The sequence below is a fragment of the Corvus kubaryi genome, unplaced genomic scaffold, assembly GCF_017639235.1.
Source record: "Corvus kubaryi isolate FWS band 111438036 unplaced genomic scaffold, C.kubaryi_AGA036_p1.0 137, whole genome shotgun sequence".
NCBI lineage: Eukaryota > Metazoa > Chordata > Aves > Passeriformes > Corvidae > Corvus > Corvus kubaryi.
This window is the reverse complement of record NW_024580671.1, coordinates 9754099-9772892: the sequence shown is the minus strand read 5'-3', so window position 1 is coordinate 9772892 and position 18794 is coordinate 9754099. Positions and strand designations below refer to the sequence as shown.

At 40.4% G+C, this 18794-nt stretch overlaps 1 protein-coding gene across 3 annotated transcripts in view; it reads right to left on the bottom strand.

Moving 5' to 3' along the window:
* The window catches only part of GRIP1 (glutamate receptor interacting protein 1), a 44548-nt gene that overhangs the window by 2587 nt on the left and 23167 nt on the right, over positions 1 to 18794 (bottom strand). Inside the window, exons 8-15 of one of the 3 annotated variants that reach the window (XM_042017833.1) lie at positions 18026 to 18165; positions 17670 to 17858; positions 15083 to 15236; positions 12306 to 12506; positions 9810 to 9921; positions 9621 to 9665; positions 6963 to 7196; positions 325 to 471 (exon numbers count right to left, since the gene is read on the bottom strand). In XM_042017833.1, coding sequence (XP_041873767.1) covers positions 325 to 471; positions 6963 to 7196; positions 9621 to 9665; positions 9810 to 9921; positions 12306 to 12506; positions 15083 to 15236; positions 17670 to 17858; positions 18026 to 18165 — 1222 coding nt within the window. The remainder of the gene's footprint in view (positions 1 to 324; positions 472 to 6962; positions 7197 to 9620; positions 9666 to 9809; positions 9922 to 12305; positions 12507 to 15082; positions 15237 to 17669; positions 17859 to 18025; positions 18166 to 18794) is intronic. The other 2 variants (XM_042017834.1, XM_042017835.1) reach the window with 2 other exon arrangements.

Here is an 18794-nt window from a genome sequence, read left to right as displayed (position 1 = left end):
AAAGAAATCTAAGAAATCTACACAGCACGGCCCGTGGTGCAGAGCAATTATGGTCATTTGACCTTCTTCCTGCCCCCCTTAAAACATCCCAGCAGAAATACAAACGGTGGTGCTCGTTATATTATAATAATAGTATAATATAATAAGCAATGTAGATTACTGGGCTGTTCCAAGTAACAAAACTGCAAAACTGTGCAGTTTTCTGCAATCACATCTCCGAACATGGACACCCAAACACCCCCCAGCGTGGTTATAAATCTTTCAACAAAGTAATCCATATGTGATGTCCCTTCATGCCAAACCTGCACAATGCACAAACATTACCTGTAGAAGTCTGTCATATGGTTTTAAACCTCCCAGATCACCAGGGCCAGCTGGTCGAATGTTTTTAACATACACTCCTTTTTCCAATAAACCATCCGAGACACTGAACCCGAAGTCTTCTCCATCAGAGTCCTTGTACAAAGTTACCTGTGCAGGAGATGTGACGTGATGAGAAAGAAAAAAATTTTGTCCCCATTTCTACAAGCATTAGGCAGGTTTTCCTCCTAGGATGGTTTTGGTGATTTTTTTTTTTTTTCCCCACATTAGAGAGATCACTTACCTACTATTTGGTACTTACAGTATTAAAGTTGTCCCCATTTTGACATTATGTTAATATTCTCAGAAGCCACTTTATTCTTCTGTAAATAAACAGCCCCTTTCACTTCTGGTTGTCAGCTGGAAATTTGTGGTATTTTAGGCCACCTTTTCTAGTGTCGCTTTTTGAGCCTTTTAAGTGTTTTGTTTCTCTGTTCTATAGCTGCCAGGATCTGAGTACAAGATAAGGCTTAGTTTTGCTTCAGGTATGAAGACCTGGCCTCAACCAAACAATTGGTATTGTGTCTTCCAGTAAAGGAAATAAAGACCATTGTCACTGTAAGCTCTAGACAGCCTGGTTTTGCCCAGGCAGTGTCCACAGCCTAACCTCAAAAGTGCTCAGTATAAGAGTTACAATGCAATCTTTTAAGCAAGTACAAATAAGGCTCCTTCTGAAAGAGCTTGCAGGCAGTGTTCTTACAGTTACATAGCCATGAGGTGGTCATTCAAAAGCAGGAAACAGAAGATAATAAAACTGTTAGGAGAAGGTTTTTCAGGTATTCAGGTATTTTCAGGTATTGAAGACAAGTGCTCAGAGAGAGTTTTGTGAATTTGATATTTGACAGATAAAGATAGAGACTTCTTTGTAAGTAAGTGGCATGCTCAGGTTTTTATTTTTTCTTGATCCTCCCTCACATCAGGAGTGCTGACCTATGCAAGTAAATCCTGTGAGTGGTGTGCCATCTGACACTGTGCACAGATAGAGTTGCACAGTCAAAACTGTGCTTTTACTGCTGTAGCATGTACCACCCTGGATTCAAAATGCACTGGTTTTATCATACCTTGGCTGATGAAAATGACACCATTAAGCGTTCCAAAATTTTATAATGGCTAGGTACAAGTAATGTTCCATGTGTTGCATCCTTGTGGGTGTGTCAGTCACTGACTTCCTTCCTGATGTTTCTGAAGTGCAGACTCATTCGAATTGAAGGGGACTTTGGGAAGTCTCTAGTCCAGTGTCCTGCTCAAAGCAGGCTGAGGGCTTGGTCAGCATTTCAGAGAAGGGTGCCAAGGCACAGCACTGCTGGGGCACAGCACTGGTTGGTGCTGCCTTCAGAAGGCTGCTGAGCTCCTGTCTTAATTGCCATTGTGAAAAGGTAAGCCAGAACAGAACAGGTTGTCTCAAAACAGGAGTAAAGGATCTGGGGTTTGGGTTTCTTTCTTGCTCTCTGCAGTTTTCTTGACTTGGGTTTAGGGGTTTATCAGCTCTGCTTTCACCAGAATGAAATCACACTTGCTAGTAAGTAAGTTCAGTAGCTGTCTGGGGCAGCTTGAGAGAAGCTGGATACCAGGGCAGCTGCTGCAGCAGTAGCACCATCTTCTCTGTAGATGTGGATGGTGCATGGCAGGGCTGCTGTGAAAATGTCAGTGTCTTGTGCCGTGGGGAGCACAAACACCCCCACGGTGTTTGTAAGTTCATCCCTTACTTTACCCCAGCACATCCTCTTCCCTTGTTTTTCTCCCTCTGAACAGCACTGCAAAGCAGAAAGCCACACCTGAAGTCCCCTTAACTAAGCTAAAAGCTTTCTTCCTGACAGTGACTTTTTTGGGTATGAGCTGTCCTTTCATACTTCCCAGGGACTGTGGTGTTTAAGGTCTTTGCCTTCTTTTCCCCATCTTCCCCGCAAAGTAACTTCTTTCTGAACCTTTCAAATGTCCTCCATCCCCGCACGAATTTTAGGAGTCAGTGAGCATTTCAGCTACTAAAAAACCTATCTGCAAATTCCCAATAATTCATCATAGAATGATTTTAATTTGTATCAACAGATGCTATATCAGCAGGACTCTGGGGAAATTCTAATGATTTGTTATGAACAGAGGCTTTTGTTTGTGGTATCATAGCATGTTTAACATGGCTTTGATGAAAAGTATGTTTGAAGCTGCTACAAAAGTGTTTAAGAGCACCATCCTGCAAGACTGAAAAAAAACCAATAAAGCAGGGAGATATATTTTACTGAACAGATTAGTGTGCACTTCCTGGCAGAAATGAAAAATAATTAGACCAAGGCCCAAATTCTCTTCTAACAAAGTAACTTTTTTCCCTCATCATCACAAAGGACAGAAGTGCTTCAAGTTAACTGCTTCTTAAAGAAGTCTTGAAAAGTTAATGTAAAAAAGGGATACCATACCTAAGAGAAGACGACTTAAAATACTCTGTACTATTCTAGCACAGGTGGCACAGTTTTTAAAAGGAACTTCCCCTTTCTACTTACTCCTTTTTTTTCCCCCTTCTTCAGGCACTGGAGTCAAATGGAGCTGGATCCAGCCCAGATGAACTACAAAAGCATAGGAAACAGGGGACTCTCTGAAGTCATCTAGACTGAATTCTTGTCCTAAGACAGGATCAACTGCACCTAAGCCATTGCGGAGATACATTTATCTCCAGTGATCGAGACTCCACAGTCTATTAAAGTAATCCTTTTCAGTGCTTCAGATGTCTTCCTTGGGTCTAAACTGAATCACCCTTGCTGAGGCTTAAGCCTGTTGCCATCCACAGAGGACAAGATCACTTTATTCTGTCTTTCTCTGCAGTGATGTGAAATAAGGCTTCTTTTTCTCTGGACCCTGTCCATATGGTCAACATCTTTAATTTTCAGACCCCAAACTGGACACTATTACAGTCAAGACCTTCTCAAAGCCAAGCTGGAGTGGAGAATAATTCACCACAGATGGTGGTCCCATTCATATGTTCTATGATAGTGTTGCTTTTTCTCTTGTTTTTAGTGAGCAATCTATCAGCAAGCAAAACATACAAATTCAGCTCTAGAGATCTCTAGAAGCTCTAGATCTATATTAGCTCACCTTACCTTGTGTCTTGTCTATAATAATGCACATGCCACTTCATGCCCCCCTTGTGAGACAAAAAATGGAGCATTTCAAATGATAAGGGGCATGAAAGCAGAGTTTTGCTGTAGAGGGTCAGTGGGAAGTAACTGCAATGGAGAGGGCCAGGCAAGGGACTAGGAGGGGCACGGAGCTTGGGAATGATCATCCAAAGTCTTTTATCAATCACAGCTTACACATTTCAAAATACTTTCTAATGTTTTTAGTTCTTCAGATCTACAGATCCTAGATTTTTACAAACTGCTTCCCTTACAACTATCTTCTCTTGACTTTTGCTATACTTAACAGGAGCTTGGAACTTAAAGAAACTGATGCTTACTTCAGGGATGAGGTAGCAATTTAACCTTGTTGCGTGTTTGACAGCTGTCACATTTTTCAGATGGAAGTCATCTGCAGAGAACTTTCTTTTGTATTAGAGGTTGTAATTTTGGGGCTAATTCTTCTTAGAGCAACATATATTCTTCAAAGAGAATCTCTGATAAAAGCCCTGCTATCTGAAATGCTCCATTTCTATTTAATAATGGGTATGGACAAAGCCCTACCACAGGTTCCTCATCTTCACTTGCAGCAGCCCTCTCTGAATGGAATAAAACTGCAGACAATTCACACAACACCTAAATCATGCAGGTTTATCTATACTGCTGATCACAACTCTTTGGAAGGTCTGATCTCAATAGCAGAATCTCAATTTGGGTTATTTGTTAGACTTTTAAATTTACATCAGGAGCCTAAGGGAAAAAGAAAGTGGAATTGGAAATTTAATTCATATTTCATAAGCAATTAAATAGTTACAAATTTAAAACACAAGCTTATACATTTTGAGTCTGTGCCTATGCCTCTCCTCCCTCTCAAATCAATGGGAAAATGCTTAATTTAAATTCATACATCTTGCAAAGATCAGCTATTGAGATATTTTAACTGACTGTAATTTTAGGTTAATGACTACTTGCAATAATAATATTGAAAAATTATCTGATCCTAGTGCATATTTTTGCTCTCAGAGGAATGTGCGCTCTATGAAACTTCTAAAAAATGGTCTGCTATGATTTTTAGAAAAATATTAATCTATATTATTACCTAAGTAGATAAAATCATTAAAGGCATTCATTAAATTTGGGTACTGATATAGCAATACATTATCCAGCTAAATTAAATGTTATTAAACCATCTAGAACAAATGTTTGAAGAGATTTGTAGGACACTTATCTCAATCCTAGTTTCCTCGGGACAAAGACAGTTCAAGTGCACAACTAGTGAATGGAATGCAGAGAGAAGGAGCAGTGAAGAATTCAGGTTACCTTGCTGCAAAGTGAACTCTGACCTGTGGCCACACAGGCCCTGCCTCAACAGGGATGCGGACTCGTCACACTGACACAGAACAAAGGCACCTGCCCTGCCCTGCCCACGAAACTGGGAAAGCTCAGCAGCATATAGTCAAGTACATAGCTTGAAAATCTGCCACAGGAGGTCTAAGACAAGCTATGTCTTAGCTTGTATCTCAAAACTGCTTATACCATCACAGTTTTCCAAATCTTCCTATTTTTCAGTGGCCCAGCTACTTAAGGTATTTGCCTGCAGAGGGCAGAACACATTGCCAGCAAGGGGATACATGAAAAATACTTCAACCAAGGCATTTCCCTGACCGTGAAGTCATTCCTGTGGCATTGCAGCTCTTTTGGAAAACTATGATTGGACAAGCTGTCCAAAGGAACAGGTTATTAGTATTAAACTAGAGGTCTACTACAAAAATGAAGGAGGAGAGAGAAACTAACAGGCACACTGCTACACAAGAACCAGTAGGAAAACTGACAAGTAAGAACTTGCTCAGATGGGCATGAATAAAAAGCAGTCCATGCTGCCCAGGGTAACCTGCATGTGTCACAGGGGTAAAACCTCACTCTGGGGAGTCAGACCATAAGATCCAGTCACTAGTTTCTGTTTTTCTTGAATGACTGTAAGGATTTGGAAAATCCTTGGTACAGGTTAAACTTTCAGATTTTTAGGGAGGAAATGACTCTTTTCTGGGTGCCAGAACAGACAGTAAAAGCAAACTCAGCATCACTTCAGCAGACGGGAAAACTGGCTATATTGTCTGAACAAAACCTGGAAATTACTCAAGGGGAAGGTCAAAGCAATCTTAAAAATAGTCAACTGAAGCAAGGAGAAAGCTCATGGACAGGGTATTTGTACTGCCCAGGACTCTAACAGCTAGTTACTATCACAGAATACCACTGACTCGTTAACAGAACTCTGATGACTCCTTTCCAGGCAACGATTTATTTTAACATGAAAGGCTGGTTTTGTAACCCAGAACTGTGCCTTTGCTGAATGTGAGCACACTGTGAAATGCTTACTGGCATACTTTGGTTTTCACTTTTATTCACCGCTCAGAAAAACTGAGCACAGTACCTAACTCCACTGATCACATCAAGCTGGAAATAGGAACAGCTTGAAACTATCACAACACATCCTCATTGATCATATACACTGGCAATGAATTCATTTACCATATATGAGATCAATTCTCTACTACCTTCTACAAACATTCATTTAGCCCATACTCAGTGAGTCCTTACGTTGCTGGACTAAACTGAACTACAGACTAAACTCAGTCAAATCCACAGGGATTAGAAACCAACCCAAATCTCTTGAGAATGATCACGTGAAGTATTAATGAAATTTCTCTGTGTTCTGCCTCCTTTCTGGAAAGATCTCAGACCTTTAAGAGGAAGATGGGTGCAGGAAACAGGATGCTCATTCCCATCAGGGAGAAAGGCATTATAATGTCGCTCAAAGTTTTGGAAACTGGTTGATGTTATGGCCTCACTGGACTTGAGACCCAAAGTGGCAGGGTGTTTGCTGTGCATATTAAAGATACTTTATCCCATACTTGCTTGGAGTGCAGTGCCACCTCCGTATCACCAAGTGATTTCAACCATCCTGAGCAGTGGAAAGTTGCACAGTCTGAAGATTATCCTTTTTAGAGCAAAGGAATTATGAAGAGGAAAGAAGCAATACCTAATTTGAAATAACGTTCTGTATTATGTATATTGAATCTCTTGTATTTGATTCAAAATGAGTGTTAATTTGAAAAAGGACCAATGGGAGCCCCAAACCCTCCTGAGTAATTTCCTAAAGAAATGTATTTTCTAGAAATTAAATTTTGCTTTCTTAATGAACACATTTTGCAGAGAAGAGTTATTGGTCCTGTCAATTCAAATTACCAGTGGATGCTCCTTTCAAAAGAGCAGTGCCTTTTGAGGATTTATTGTAAAATGGAATAGTAGACAAGGATGCATCTTATTCATTTGTTTTCCCCCACAAGGATCTATCATTAATATGTTCATAAGAACTAATATGCATGGCCCCCAAATTACTTCTGTGGAGTCATTATAAAAAGTGCTTACTGTGTTGCCATATAATTAGAGTTCCTGGGCTGAATATATTGTTTCAAAGCTGTCAGAAGAAAATTTACAGACCTTGTGTAACTCCACAGGAGTTGGTGACATGATTTCTTTCATTTCTTGCTTAAATTTTCTCAGAACCATGGACTTTCTCCCCACATCTGACGGCAATGTGTTGCTACGAGTAGCTTGACTGTAATGTGGCCTTACAGAACTTCTTTCCTGGAAGCTGGCTTGTCTTCCCAGCTGGTTACGAGGTTGTGGGTTTTCATGATTCAAACTCATTGTACTTCCTGACATGATTGTGGCCTAGAGCATTTAATGAACAGGTTAATTTGCAACAGAGAATGCGGGTTAAGTAAGTGGTTAATTCATAGCAGCAGGAAAAACACCTCTATTCTTTGTTAGAACACAATCATTCAGGGCACAGCAAAAGGCAAGAGGCTAGATGTTCAATCTGCTTGCAAGTCACTATAAAATAAAGGACCACAACAAAACACAGTAACAATATAGGAACCCTATAGGCAAAAGTTTTCAGATGGCATTTCAAACTAAAATACTGAGCACCAGAACGACTATGCCTGTAAGCCAGTCCCCTGGCAGACTGAAGAGTGTGTAGTGTAATTGCTTATTTTAAAAATATTTTACACATAAATATAACAACATCTAAGTTGTGGCATAATTGCATTTGTTGGAATTGGAACTACAGGAAAGCATTTACAATTCAGACTGTGTGTGCAAGGTAAAAAAAATGTGAGTCAGCAGAATATGTAGGTAGCTCTAGAGCCAGCATGGGCAGAGCGTCTGGACACTACCTCAAGCTGGGGAAATCTCAGTGCAGGTAAGCTCACCGCCTGGAAAGAAACTTTGCATGACATGCACACTGCAAGAGTGACTGCCTTAGCTCAGGACTAACACTGGCCCTGGTCTCACTGCTGGTTTTAATCTCAGTAAAAGCCAGCCTTTTGTTTTAGATGCAAGAATACATGGAGGATGAAATCTTCAAAGATGATGATGGGAATCACCTCACCCAGTGGGTGGAACAGACTGACTTGAAAAGCACCCATGCACAGCAAGGAGCCTCCTCCTTTGGGAAAGATTTTCTGCTCTGGGGAATGGGAGGCAAATGCACTTTGGCACAGCCACTGCAGGGACAGGGTGTGCTGATTTTCCTATTTATTATCTCTTCTGATGGACAAGCGGCAAGGGAAATTTAAAGACCATAACCTGAACTCTGACTGGGACTGGATGCAGACAGCCTGCTTGAAAGTGAGAAGTAAAAAATAAGGGCAAAACAGACAAATAAATGTTTGCCTATGACTGGTGAGCATGCCTGTCACCCGTCCTTCTCACAGCTCTAGCACTACTATCACTATGAGATAATGGATTGTAGCCATAACACTCTTTTGTGCTTCATTATGACTGATATTACTGCCTGATGGAGCAAAAGCAGCCAGAGGACTTGGCAAACAACAGCCTTCTTTGCTCTTTGGCTGAAGACCTTGAAATGAAAAATGATAAGGAGTCCTTGACTATGCCAGGGCACTTCATAAAGTAGAGGCATGGCCACTCTCAGCAACCTGTCACACTGAATGAGTCTGGCTTTCTTTTCAGAGCTGGGGGTTGTGCAACGAGGCAATGCTATAAATGTACATCTACTGTTCTGAATTTCACTTTTGTGAAAGGCTGAGGAAAATTCAGTGTGTTGAAGTAACTGAATTCTGGTCAGCATGGATGACCTATTTCCCTTTCAGAATTATCTATTTCCATATCCTTTTATTATGCTCTGAATACTGAAAACTGCAAGAGAAGCCTGCAGTACTGAATCATATTTAACTATGGAATTAAACCAGTATAAGATTTTCTCCTACATTTTTCTGGTTTGCAATAACAAATACATGAGAATCACATTTTGCTATCCATACATGCAATACAAAAGTCATAAATCTGAGGAAGTAAATTAATCTGAACTGAAAAACTTTCACCCAGTTATGCCATTTGCATTCCTCCTGGCTGCTAAAGGACTTTATATAACATAAAAATGAAAATGAGATTCTGCCAGTTTTGCAGCTCCAGGAATTTAAAAGAACATAAAAGAAAATATTTTAGGGCCTTTCATTCTATAGCTTTAATTGGCAGTATAATTGTAATTGTACTGATAACTTAGAGGAAAGGTGATTAGAAAATGAAAGAGTCCCAAGTTACTCTGTATCTGTTTTCTTCCCCCGATGCACTCAGCACCATCTAACACAAAGCATGGTTAGATTTGTAATAAACTTAAGGATGAAATATGAAAATTTGTTACATGGTGAAGAAATTGCTGTTTAATGAACATTTCTCAACATTTCTCACATTGGCAGCTTCTTTTTCTTTCAGAGTGGTGCAATTACAGGTAAACATTTTGAAAAGCTGATTTTCTTTTATGTTCATCTTAATCAAATTAAGTTTCAATTTAAAAGACAACCTACAACATGCTAAGAAAAGCTGCATGAAGCGTCTGTCAGAGAATGGAATGTATTGCTGCAGGAAGGTTATGCCCACTTAGAAGTTCTGTGCCATTTGCTGCCTCTACAGACAGCACCGATGGTTATGCACAGCAGAAGCTGCAAGTCAAAAGCACTGGGGTGAACATGTTTATAGAATTTTGGTTGCATTGCACAAAAGAAAACAGCTCTGGTTAGGGGCAGGGGAGACAGCTGCACAAGCAAAAATATAAAGGTAAAGGGTAGGTACCAAGAGAGTCATGTTTCTCAAACACAGACGCCTGTCAGCCTTGTCCTGTGGAGAGGGGTTAAAGCTTTTAAATGAATTGGTGTGATTAGTGCAACTTAAAAGAAAAAAGGAGAAAATAAAATGAATGTAAACCAAACCAAAACCATTATATTTGTCTATAATTGGAAAGAAAGGTTAAGATTGTTCTACCTCTAGTTCCCTCAGAATTCCTGACTGGCCACAGGTCTCTAAATCCTCCAGAGCCTGAGACCAGAAATTTTCCTCCTGGTCAGCCTCGGTGTTATCATGGGTACCTGTGAAGCTAGATTTACAATGAGAAGTTAAAAAAATGTGGACTTTTTTCCCCCTTTAAAAATATATATTACACACGTGCCTTGCCACAGACTGCAACTTGAATGACAGAACGTTATGCAGGAGAGTGGGGAAGAGTCGCTGATCAGGAGAGGCTGGATGGACATGCAGAGCACATGGCAGACAAGCCTTCTCATAACCTGGCAGTCACTAGCAGCTGGCAGGATCTGAGCAGCGAGTTGTTCAGTTAGGAGATAAATGGATTCCAAGAACAATTCAATACACATTTTTACTGGATTGAAACTGGGACCTCCCTATGAAAATTAATGAATCAACCAGTAGCTGTGTGCAGAGCTGCTCCGTGCAACAAATATTTGCAATAAAACCTTTCAACCTCACAGACTTCTCCCAGGCAATATGGAAAGAGTCCCCATTTTTTGCAAACAACGTTTTGCAAAAGAGGCTTGGTGGTGCTGTTTAACGGATTCTTTCAGGCTAAGCTGCATTTATCATTATCAATTTAAGCCCACCTGACTGCTGTATATAAACTACTCCAATCGTTTCATACATAAACACAGAGAAACTTTCAGGGATGCCGCTGTCTTGCACGGAAACTTAGGTCTCTGGTGTTTTGTAAATGCACCAAAGCCTTATTACAAGCACTCTGGAGCAGATGTTGGTGACAGTGATGCTTAGGGAAGTTGCTCAGCAAGTGAGGTCAGGTAACAACCACCAACTCTAGGCTGTGGCAACACAGCCCAAAGCAACACCTTTACAGTGCATGTGTGTATACAGGGAGGGAAGCAGGAGGTTTTTTCTATCTTAGCAAGGAGAAGCAGCTCAGTAAAGGTTCACACAAGCATCAGAGCTGCTGCATGGGAGAGGGCTGATTATGTGAAAGGCACAGGGGAAGAAGGATGAGGAAGGAAAGTGACAATTCGCCCTTTTGGTGGCAGCAAGCTGTTACTTTGGAGCAGCTGCCCATGGACTGCAGCTAGTGGTGCTTAACAGCACATAAACAGAGCAAACACTATTATGGAAGCATCTGAGGCCTTGCTTGACAAACAATGTATTACTGAGAATAGCGTGAATGGAATTCTGTTTACAGAATAGCTTTTAAATAGGAGAATTGCCCAGCACGAGGGAGGACAGCTTGAATGCTTCACACACATGATACTCTGCCTCAGAGATGCTTTCTTACAGCTACAATCAGTCAAGCAGACAATGGTCAGCCATTTCAATCTCTTATTGCAATGATTCTCCACCTAGCATCAGTGTCTCTTCTAAGATATTGCAATAGATACAGCAATGGCAAGAATACCTACTCAGATCACAGATGCAATTCCTCCCAGGCAAGACAAGAAAGTATTTAAAACATGATTTTAGAAAGATCCTTGACTTCTGAAATGAGCTTTTTCAACAAATCTATGTAGTTCTTTCAACAGCCAATGTTGAATGTAGACTAATTTATCCATTACAATACCTCTTGCTGTATTACATATTAATGATATCAAATGGAACTTAAGCTAATGAACAGGATAATTTGAGGCAATTGTCTGCGACAGCAAAACCTGGATTTCCCAGAACTGGAGGTCCATTTCTTCTCAGACTTCTGTGAAATTTAAAATCGTGATGCCTCTATGTCTGGACTTAGTTAAAGCAATTTCTTTTTCAGCTCTCCTCTCCTCTTTTGCTGTTTCTCTGAGTCTTGTCTCCTGATGTGTGAAATCTCAACTTTTGCATCTTCATTACAGTCACACGAGTAATTTGTAGCTGAGCTACTGCACCAAAAAAGGTACCAAAATAACTTCTTATCTAGATGTCTTTTTTATCTGAAACCTGAGAGATTGATTTTAAGTCATATGAAATATTGTTTGACCTATAATGAACATATGTGGTTTTCTGAAGCTTATTCACTCAAAGAGCCATCAGAAATTCAGACGCATAAAAAGTCTGAAGGAAAGGCAGTAGGACAGATAATGAAGACATTGGTGTCTATGATTTGGTTCTTATTGCCATATGAGAGATAAAATCTTTGTCTTTTTTAGTTTTTTTCATCAGGAGGTTCTTGGATCTGGCAGACTCATTCCTGTAAGCATTCTTTTAATGTATAAAACATTTTCTCTGGAGCAGGAACTGTAACAGACTTGTCCTACCTGCCAGTGATAGGTAGACACCAGGCTACAGAGCGGTTTAAGCTCTCTGGTTTCATTTGCTTGCCCACTGAAATCTCCTTGTCAATCAACAGCAAGTTAATGTGGTGTTTTCTGCTTTTACCCTGTTTTTCTCATTTCAACTGTCTTTCCTTTCTTTCCCTGTCCTCTCACACCCTCCGCCCCCACCTCTGCCTCAGCCCCGCTGGATCTCACTTCTGTGCACTTTTTGGTTTCCTACCTGGAAGTATTCCACTCTTCCAGCTGTCCCCCACCTTTCCTTTGCCCTCCAGAGGCACCTTTCCACATCTTTCCCTCTTTCTTCACGCTCCTGATGCTCTCTCCACCTGATCTTTCTACAGATGTTTGCTTTAAATGGTTTTCTTGATTCTCTCCCAATGTCTCAGTCTCCTTCTGTTGCCACATATTCTTGGAAGCTGTGCTAAACAAAATAAAGGTAAGAAAAAATTACTTTCTAGGGCTAGACAAGAAGTTGTTTAGCTAGAACTACAAGGGAAGAGGTGTTTTTCTGGGGATCCCTCTAACAGGCTTGAAAAACAGACATACCCTCCTCAAATACTCCAGCACTCGGGACAGGAACACCATCATATGTGGCACCATCCATTTTACAGAGAGAGCATTAAAGTAATCACTATTTTACTTTGTACTGAATCTCTCAGGTGTAAGTCACATTGACAAGCAGAATAAGACTCTAATGTGCATACTTTCTGCTGAACAGTGCATTAAAATGGTAATAGAACACATGCTTTTCATTTACCAGATTCTATATTTTACAATTCAGCTCCCCGATTCATTGCTCATCAACTTTTTCAGCCCATTACTTACATAGCAGCAAAACAGTAGGAATCTGTGGCTGCATCTCATTTGAGAAACAAAATATGGGCTGTAACTGTGGATAAAGGCCCTGTTAAACTAAAGATACTAAGCTACCTATAATGGGCAGTATGAAGAAAACTATCTAATTTCCTTTATTAAACATTGCCCACTACTAGCCTATGAAAACTGCCAGTGTGCTTCTGCAGTGGGGACCAAAGGAGCTGGATACAGACTGAGAGTTCACACTTGCCGTATCTTAGCTGTCATCCTGCCAGGCTTGTCTCCAGACAAAACACCACAAAGCCATGGGCTGTATCAGAGGGTCTGTCATTCAAATTCTGAAAGCATCATCTAAATTTTGCCTTGATTTGTATTTCAAAGGTAACAGACTGGACCTTATAGATTTCCTTATCCAGTATGTTTATACAGGCACCAGGAAGGTTTTCTTTAGTACTAAACTTGAATTTTTCACAGACTGGGATTTCAGGCTCAGTGTGCTGGTACGCCAAGAAAGTGTGTTCTCATGAAGGACATGCATGTCTGCAGGTCCTGAGGGTGGGTACAAAGAGCACAGAAATCTCTTTAACGGTGACGCCTGTCTACCCACATCTGAAGAAGAACAGTTCATTGGCAGAAATTACCCAAGGCTCTGCAGTGGATCCACTAACAGTTTGTCAGAGACTGAAAATAGTTTATGCCTCAAACACTGATATAAAGCTACAGCCACAGAAACCTCCTTGAAGAACTTTGGACTGTAAATAGAACTGCTGATTAGATTAAAGGAAACCCATTGTTCAATCACCTCAGGCTGAGGGAAAGGTATGCATCCACAAAAGGCCAAAGCCACCAGCTGCAACTATCCCCAGCTGAGTTTGGGGCGGGGGGAGAGCCCAGCTCACAGAAGCCAGGTTTACACAGCCTACCCCCAACTGAGGAGGGGGATGGAGGAGGTTTTGGGTGCATGGTGCAACCTCTGGTGAGAGGCAATAAACACCCATCCTCCGTTACACAAACCGGCCCAGCTGTGGAACCCCCAACCCCACAGGGCACATCCATGGGACATTCCCGTGAGAGGCTTGGCCCCACAGGGCTGCACGTGGTGCAACAGACCCAGAGTCTGCTGTGAGAGACTGACCCCCACCCCAGGGGGACATGGCCGGACATGCCCACCCAGCCTGAGCATAGAAACCCATGGGATTCTGTGCCTTCTCGGGGACCTTCACCACCAAGAGACCAGCTGGAGAGGATCGTCAAGGCACCAGTGGGACCCAAGGAGCAGTGATATTCTTTTATTCTGTCTCTGTCACCCCTCATCCCCCCACCTATTTTCTATTTCTTTCTTTCCCCTTTTCTTCTCTCTTTCTCTCATATTTACTATACAACAAAACCCTTGCTATTGTCACTGGCATATGGTCTCGTTTGCACCTTAATTCGGGCAGAGGCATCTCTAAGAATGTTAAAACTGGATCTTAACACAGTTCCAAAAGAAAAGAAAACTTAAAACAGAAGAGATTTTTGTGTCCTTCACTATCTCCAAGAATTGTGAAGTAAAAATTTTTTTCTCAAGAAGTTCTTTTGTCCACAGAGAAATTAACTGAAAAGGAGATTTACTTCTCAGGAGAGAAGGAATAACTGCATGGCAAACTACCATAGGTTTGAACAAGACATTTGTACCTGGATCACTTTTTACTCCTACTGAATCACTCCTACTGAATGTGGATGTCTCAAGTATTTATGGAAGAAGACTGTAATTTGTGCTTCTTTGCCCAAACCAAAATGAATTTTCATAGAAGACAAAAGATTAACACGCCAGTTGTCTTTAGCCATAATATCCGTAGGTTTATTTTTATGAAGTGAAAAACAGATAACGTTTTTTCTGAAACTTGCCCAGGGAAATGCCCTAATTTTTTTGTTTGTTTATTCTTAAGGGATAAATGCTGTGTTTTATTGGCTGAAGTAACTCAAAATAAACATATGTCTTGGTTTTGGCATCATAATCCTCCATAAAGATCACTAATCCACCCCAAAAAGTTCCATGAAGTATACTGTATCTCATATTTAAAGGAAAAGCTGCTACAGCTTCATTAGAAAAACATAATTTCATTCAAGCTAGTAAGTGTTCATTTTTGAGACACTGTTGCAGCTGCAAATCAGAGAACAGAAACTCATATGGGAACTTACGTGCTTGCTGCAGGTCGATCCCATTCGTCATCACTCAGCCCTGTCTCATGAAATGGGTGGTTCCGTGGTTTGCTTGGAGGGGACAAACTGGCCTGCTTGGGACTCCTCCATTCATAGGTATTGAAGTTGTATCCTGAAGCCTGATAGGTGTGTCCTAAAAAGATGAATTACTAATTTACAGCAATGCATATGCTGAAAGGACAAGAAAGCACACCTCTGAAACTGGGTTCTCAAGAACTGTTGGATTCATCATTGTTGGCTTTTTTTTTTCCTGTTGTAGGCAGACTATTTGACCTAGATTATGTAGTGAATGAATCAATGAATCACATGTGATATGGATATGTTAAATATGTGTTAACATGGTCATATGCAACATGCCCAAACTTAAAGCTAAGTTATTAGGAAACTGCTTCAGATGTATTGAAAAAAGTTTGCAAAGATGCATTAAAAATCCCCAAGAACTTGGCTTTTCACGTGCCCTTTCACTAGGGCTCTGAGAGCTCAGGGAAGGCCTGTCTCATAATGGGCACACATTCCCAGGACCAATATACACCATCTCTATCACCCATTTCTAAGTGTCTCAAGGCTGTATAAGTGGCATCAGATGGCTTTTATACCTACAGAGTTTATTTCTGGGTTTTTTATTTTATCATACTAACAAAGCAGGTATTACTTCAATAGTACTTCTTTAACTGAAACTAGGTGTAATTTGAATTCCAAGTAGGAAGCAGTTTCCAAGTGATGTTATCAAGAAGAACACATGGATCAACGGGTCACAAGCTGATGCTGATCTAGTAAGCAAAATCCATCATGGTAGAACTGAGATACAGAATATATTATATATATATAAAATATATATGTAATAGACTTCACCTGGATACATTCCTTTTCTAGCTCTATAGTTGGTATTTTTTGATGTGCATATCAGATTAGGAAGCACTATTTTGTTGATGATTAACAATTATCACTGCTGCCACCCCTCTAAAGAGGGTAATTTGCTTCCATAAATCAGTCTAGACCTGTCTCCCTCAAAGCCTGTAACTAGCTCTGTAACGACAGAGCTGTGAGCATCTTCCAGCAAATTGGCAGACATTAACATACTCCCAGATTCTAGGAAAGGTATTGGTTGGGAAGATGCCACTGCTGTGTGGTGAAGGCTCTGGATTAGTAAGACAGACTCATAAGACAAAGGTACAAAATGGGGTATTAATTCAAGGAGAGAAAAGACAGCTCACCAGCATTAAATTGGTAATTAATAGGATAAAGCATTATCTGGTGCTCCAGAAACATCCCCCAACTCCTCAACTTGCTTAGCCTGTGCTTATTGCCAAGAAAAGTTTGGAGAAAAGCCAAAGTTAGGTTGATGGGTCAAGACAGAATGAACTTTAATAGAAATGGGGGCCACCATCACAGCAAGGGATAAAGGCACAAATCTGTTTACACTCAGGCTGTTTAGCAGAGGTGCCATGTAATCAGCCAAGTCTGGGCTGATTTCTTTAAGGAAGTTAAAAAAAAATCTGCTTTGAGATACTGGTTCAGCTTTGGCATGGCATCTGAATCATCAGGACTTTGGAAAACATTCTGGGCCTCAGTCCTTTCCACAGCTGAAAAATTTGCTCCAAACATCATCAATTCATCCAGAAAATGAGAATTACCACTCTGGCACTTTTTTAGCAACACTTCTCCTTAGAACTTAAAAACATCAGAGGAAAATCTAATATAACTTATTTTGATAAACTGACCAACACAGTTAAGAAAAGGGGTCAAATTCATCCAAATTCAAACTCCAGTGATAAAACTATTTGAGGTAAGGATCTATCTGTTCAGATAGCTTCCAGGTAATGGGAATACATGCTTTACTACGGAAAGAAACATTTTTAAAAGAGTTAAATAAAACACCAAAGTTGCGTGTAAGTTATTTTTCTTGTTATCAAGAATATTAAAAAATGTCTACATCCCTCACTGCCTAAAAAAAAATGTTACAAATTGAGATTATTTGAAAATCCTATATAAAACAACAGTCAGAGGTGAAAAAATTATCTTTATGGAAAATCATGTCTGTAAATAAAATGACTGTTTTTGACAGCTGAAAGTTAGATTAATACTGCAGGAATGAGGAAGAAGCAAGAGATTTACCAATCATAGGCAATGACTAATGTTGCCCTTCAGTAGTTTATAATAAATCTGTTGTCATTTAAAAATTAATGCATATGGGCATCAAACTCATGAACATCTCCAGAGTGTTCTGTGCCTTGCATTGATCTGTACTTGAAGGATAAACTCATTTAGTTGTGGATGAGCTATGGACCAAGCTATTCAGATGTCAGTAAAGCTAACAAAAGCCTGTTAATGTATTGATAAATGCTTTGTAACACATCACATCCTCATGAAAGAATGAATCTGAGGCCAGCCAAGTGCAAGAAATCATGCTGCCTGCCAAGGTGTGTGGTCATAATGAGACAGCAGCACATTATAAAGTACAGGGTTAAAAGTCAGTACAGGTAAAAAGTTCTCCTTAGGGCAAAGGAAGGTCAGCCATGAAGGCAATAATTCCTGCTTTAAATGCTGATTGTATTTTTGACAGTACCTTGATTTCCAAAGCTGGTATCAATACCAGAGCCATCCCATGACTCTACTGCACTGTCAACACTTGGGACTGTAGTGGAGTAGATGTCCGAGAGCTTGCCAGATTTCTGTGCAGCAGAGCTTTCATCTTCAGCATCGCTCAGTTCACTCACGTGACCCACAGGCACAGAAAATTTCTTGGGACTGGTAGCTGAATAGGATTACATAAAAAAAGGTGTTGATCCTTGCTTTACTGCAGTTCTGAGAATCTGGTTTTTACTCCTGACACAAAGCTTTTCCATGGATGGCCTAAATGCTTGTTAATCTGCAATAACACACGCATTAAGAACCGTGAATGGTACCCTTGGCCACACTCACCATCTGTTTGCTTCTTGATTTTCAAGGTGACAGTTTCTCCTGCCATCTGTAATAAATGAATGGCTTCACTCAAAGGTTTTCCTTTCAGACTGCTACTATTTATTGCTAGGATTCTGTCTCCTATGTGAATTGCCCCAGTCCTACAATAAGAGAGAAGTAAAACATTGAGAAGAGAGCATAAAAGGCAACAAAGGCAATTTCTTTGCGTTTTGGAGCATGAAAGTCTCATCTCCCTTCCTTTATTTTGCTGTTATTGCTGTGTCACAGAATAATTATTTTGCTAGAAATGCTTAAAGCAAGTCACCTTTGCTGTAGTGACAACAGCAGAGCTGAGGCATGAAGAGGTGGATTTCTGTGTTACTGTGACAGTTGAGTTAATCACCTGTGGATGATATTCACTGCAGCCCACCTGTTCAAGAGCAATCTCAGACAGCTCAGTAAGTCCTGAAATGAGTCATGTTTCTAGAAGTCTCACAAAGTAAATAAAAGCAGTGTGAGCAACCAACCAGCTATTTCAAAAGCCTGGCCTTCAGGATGGGTTAATCAGGAAAACAAAATAAAGTATTTTTGTGCAAATGCACTGTTGCTTCTGGCTGTGCACAGTATTGAGTTTTGTGTGCTGTAAGTTCTCTCTGAAACCACCACCAAAGGTACAAGTCTCAATGACTCAACCAATCTGAGAAATAACAGGTGACAAAAATCCTGACCATTTTCTGTGATATTCTCTATCACTTACCAGGAGGAGCATTTCTGCTCCTCTGGTAAGGCT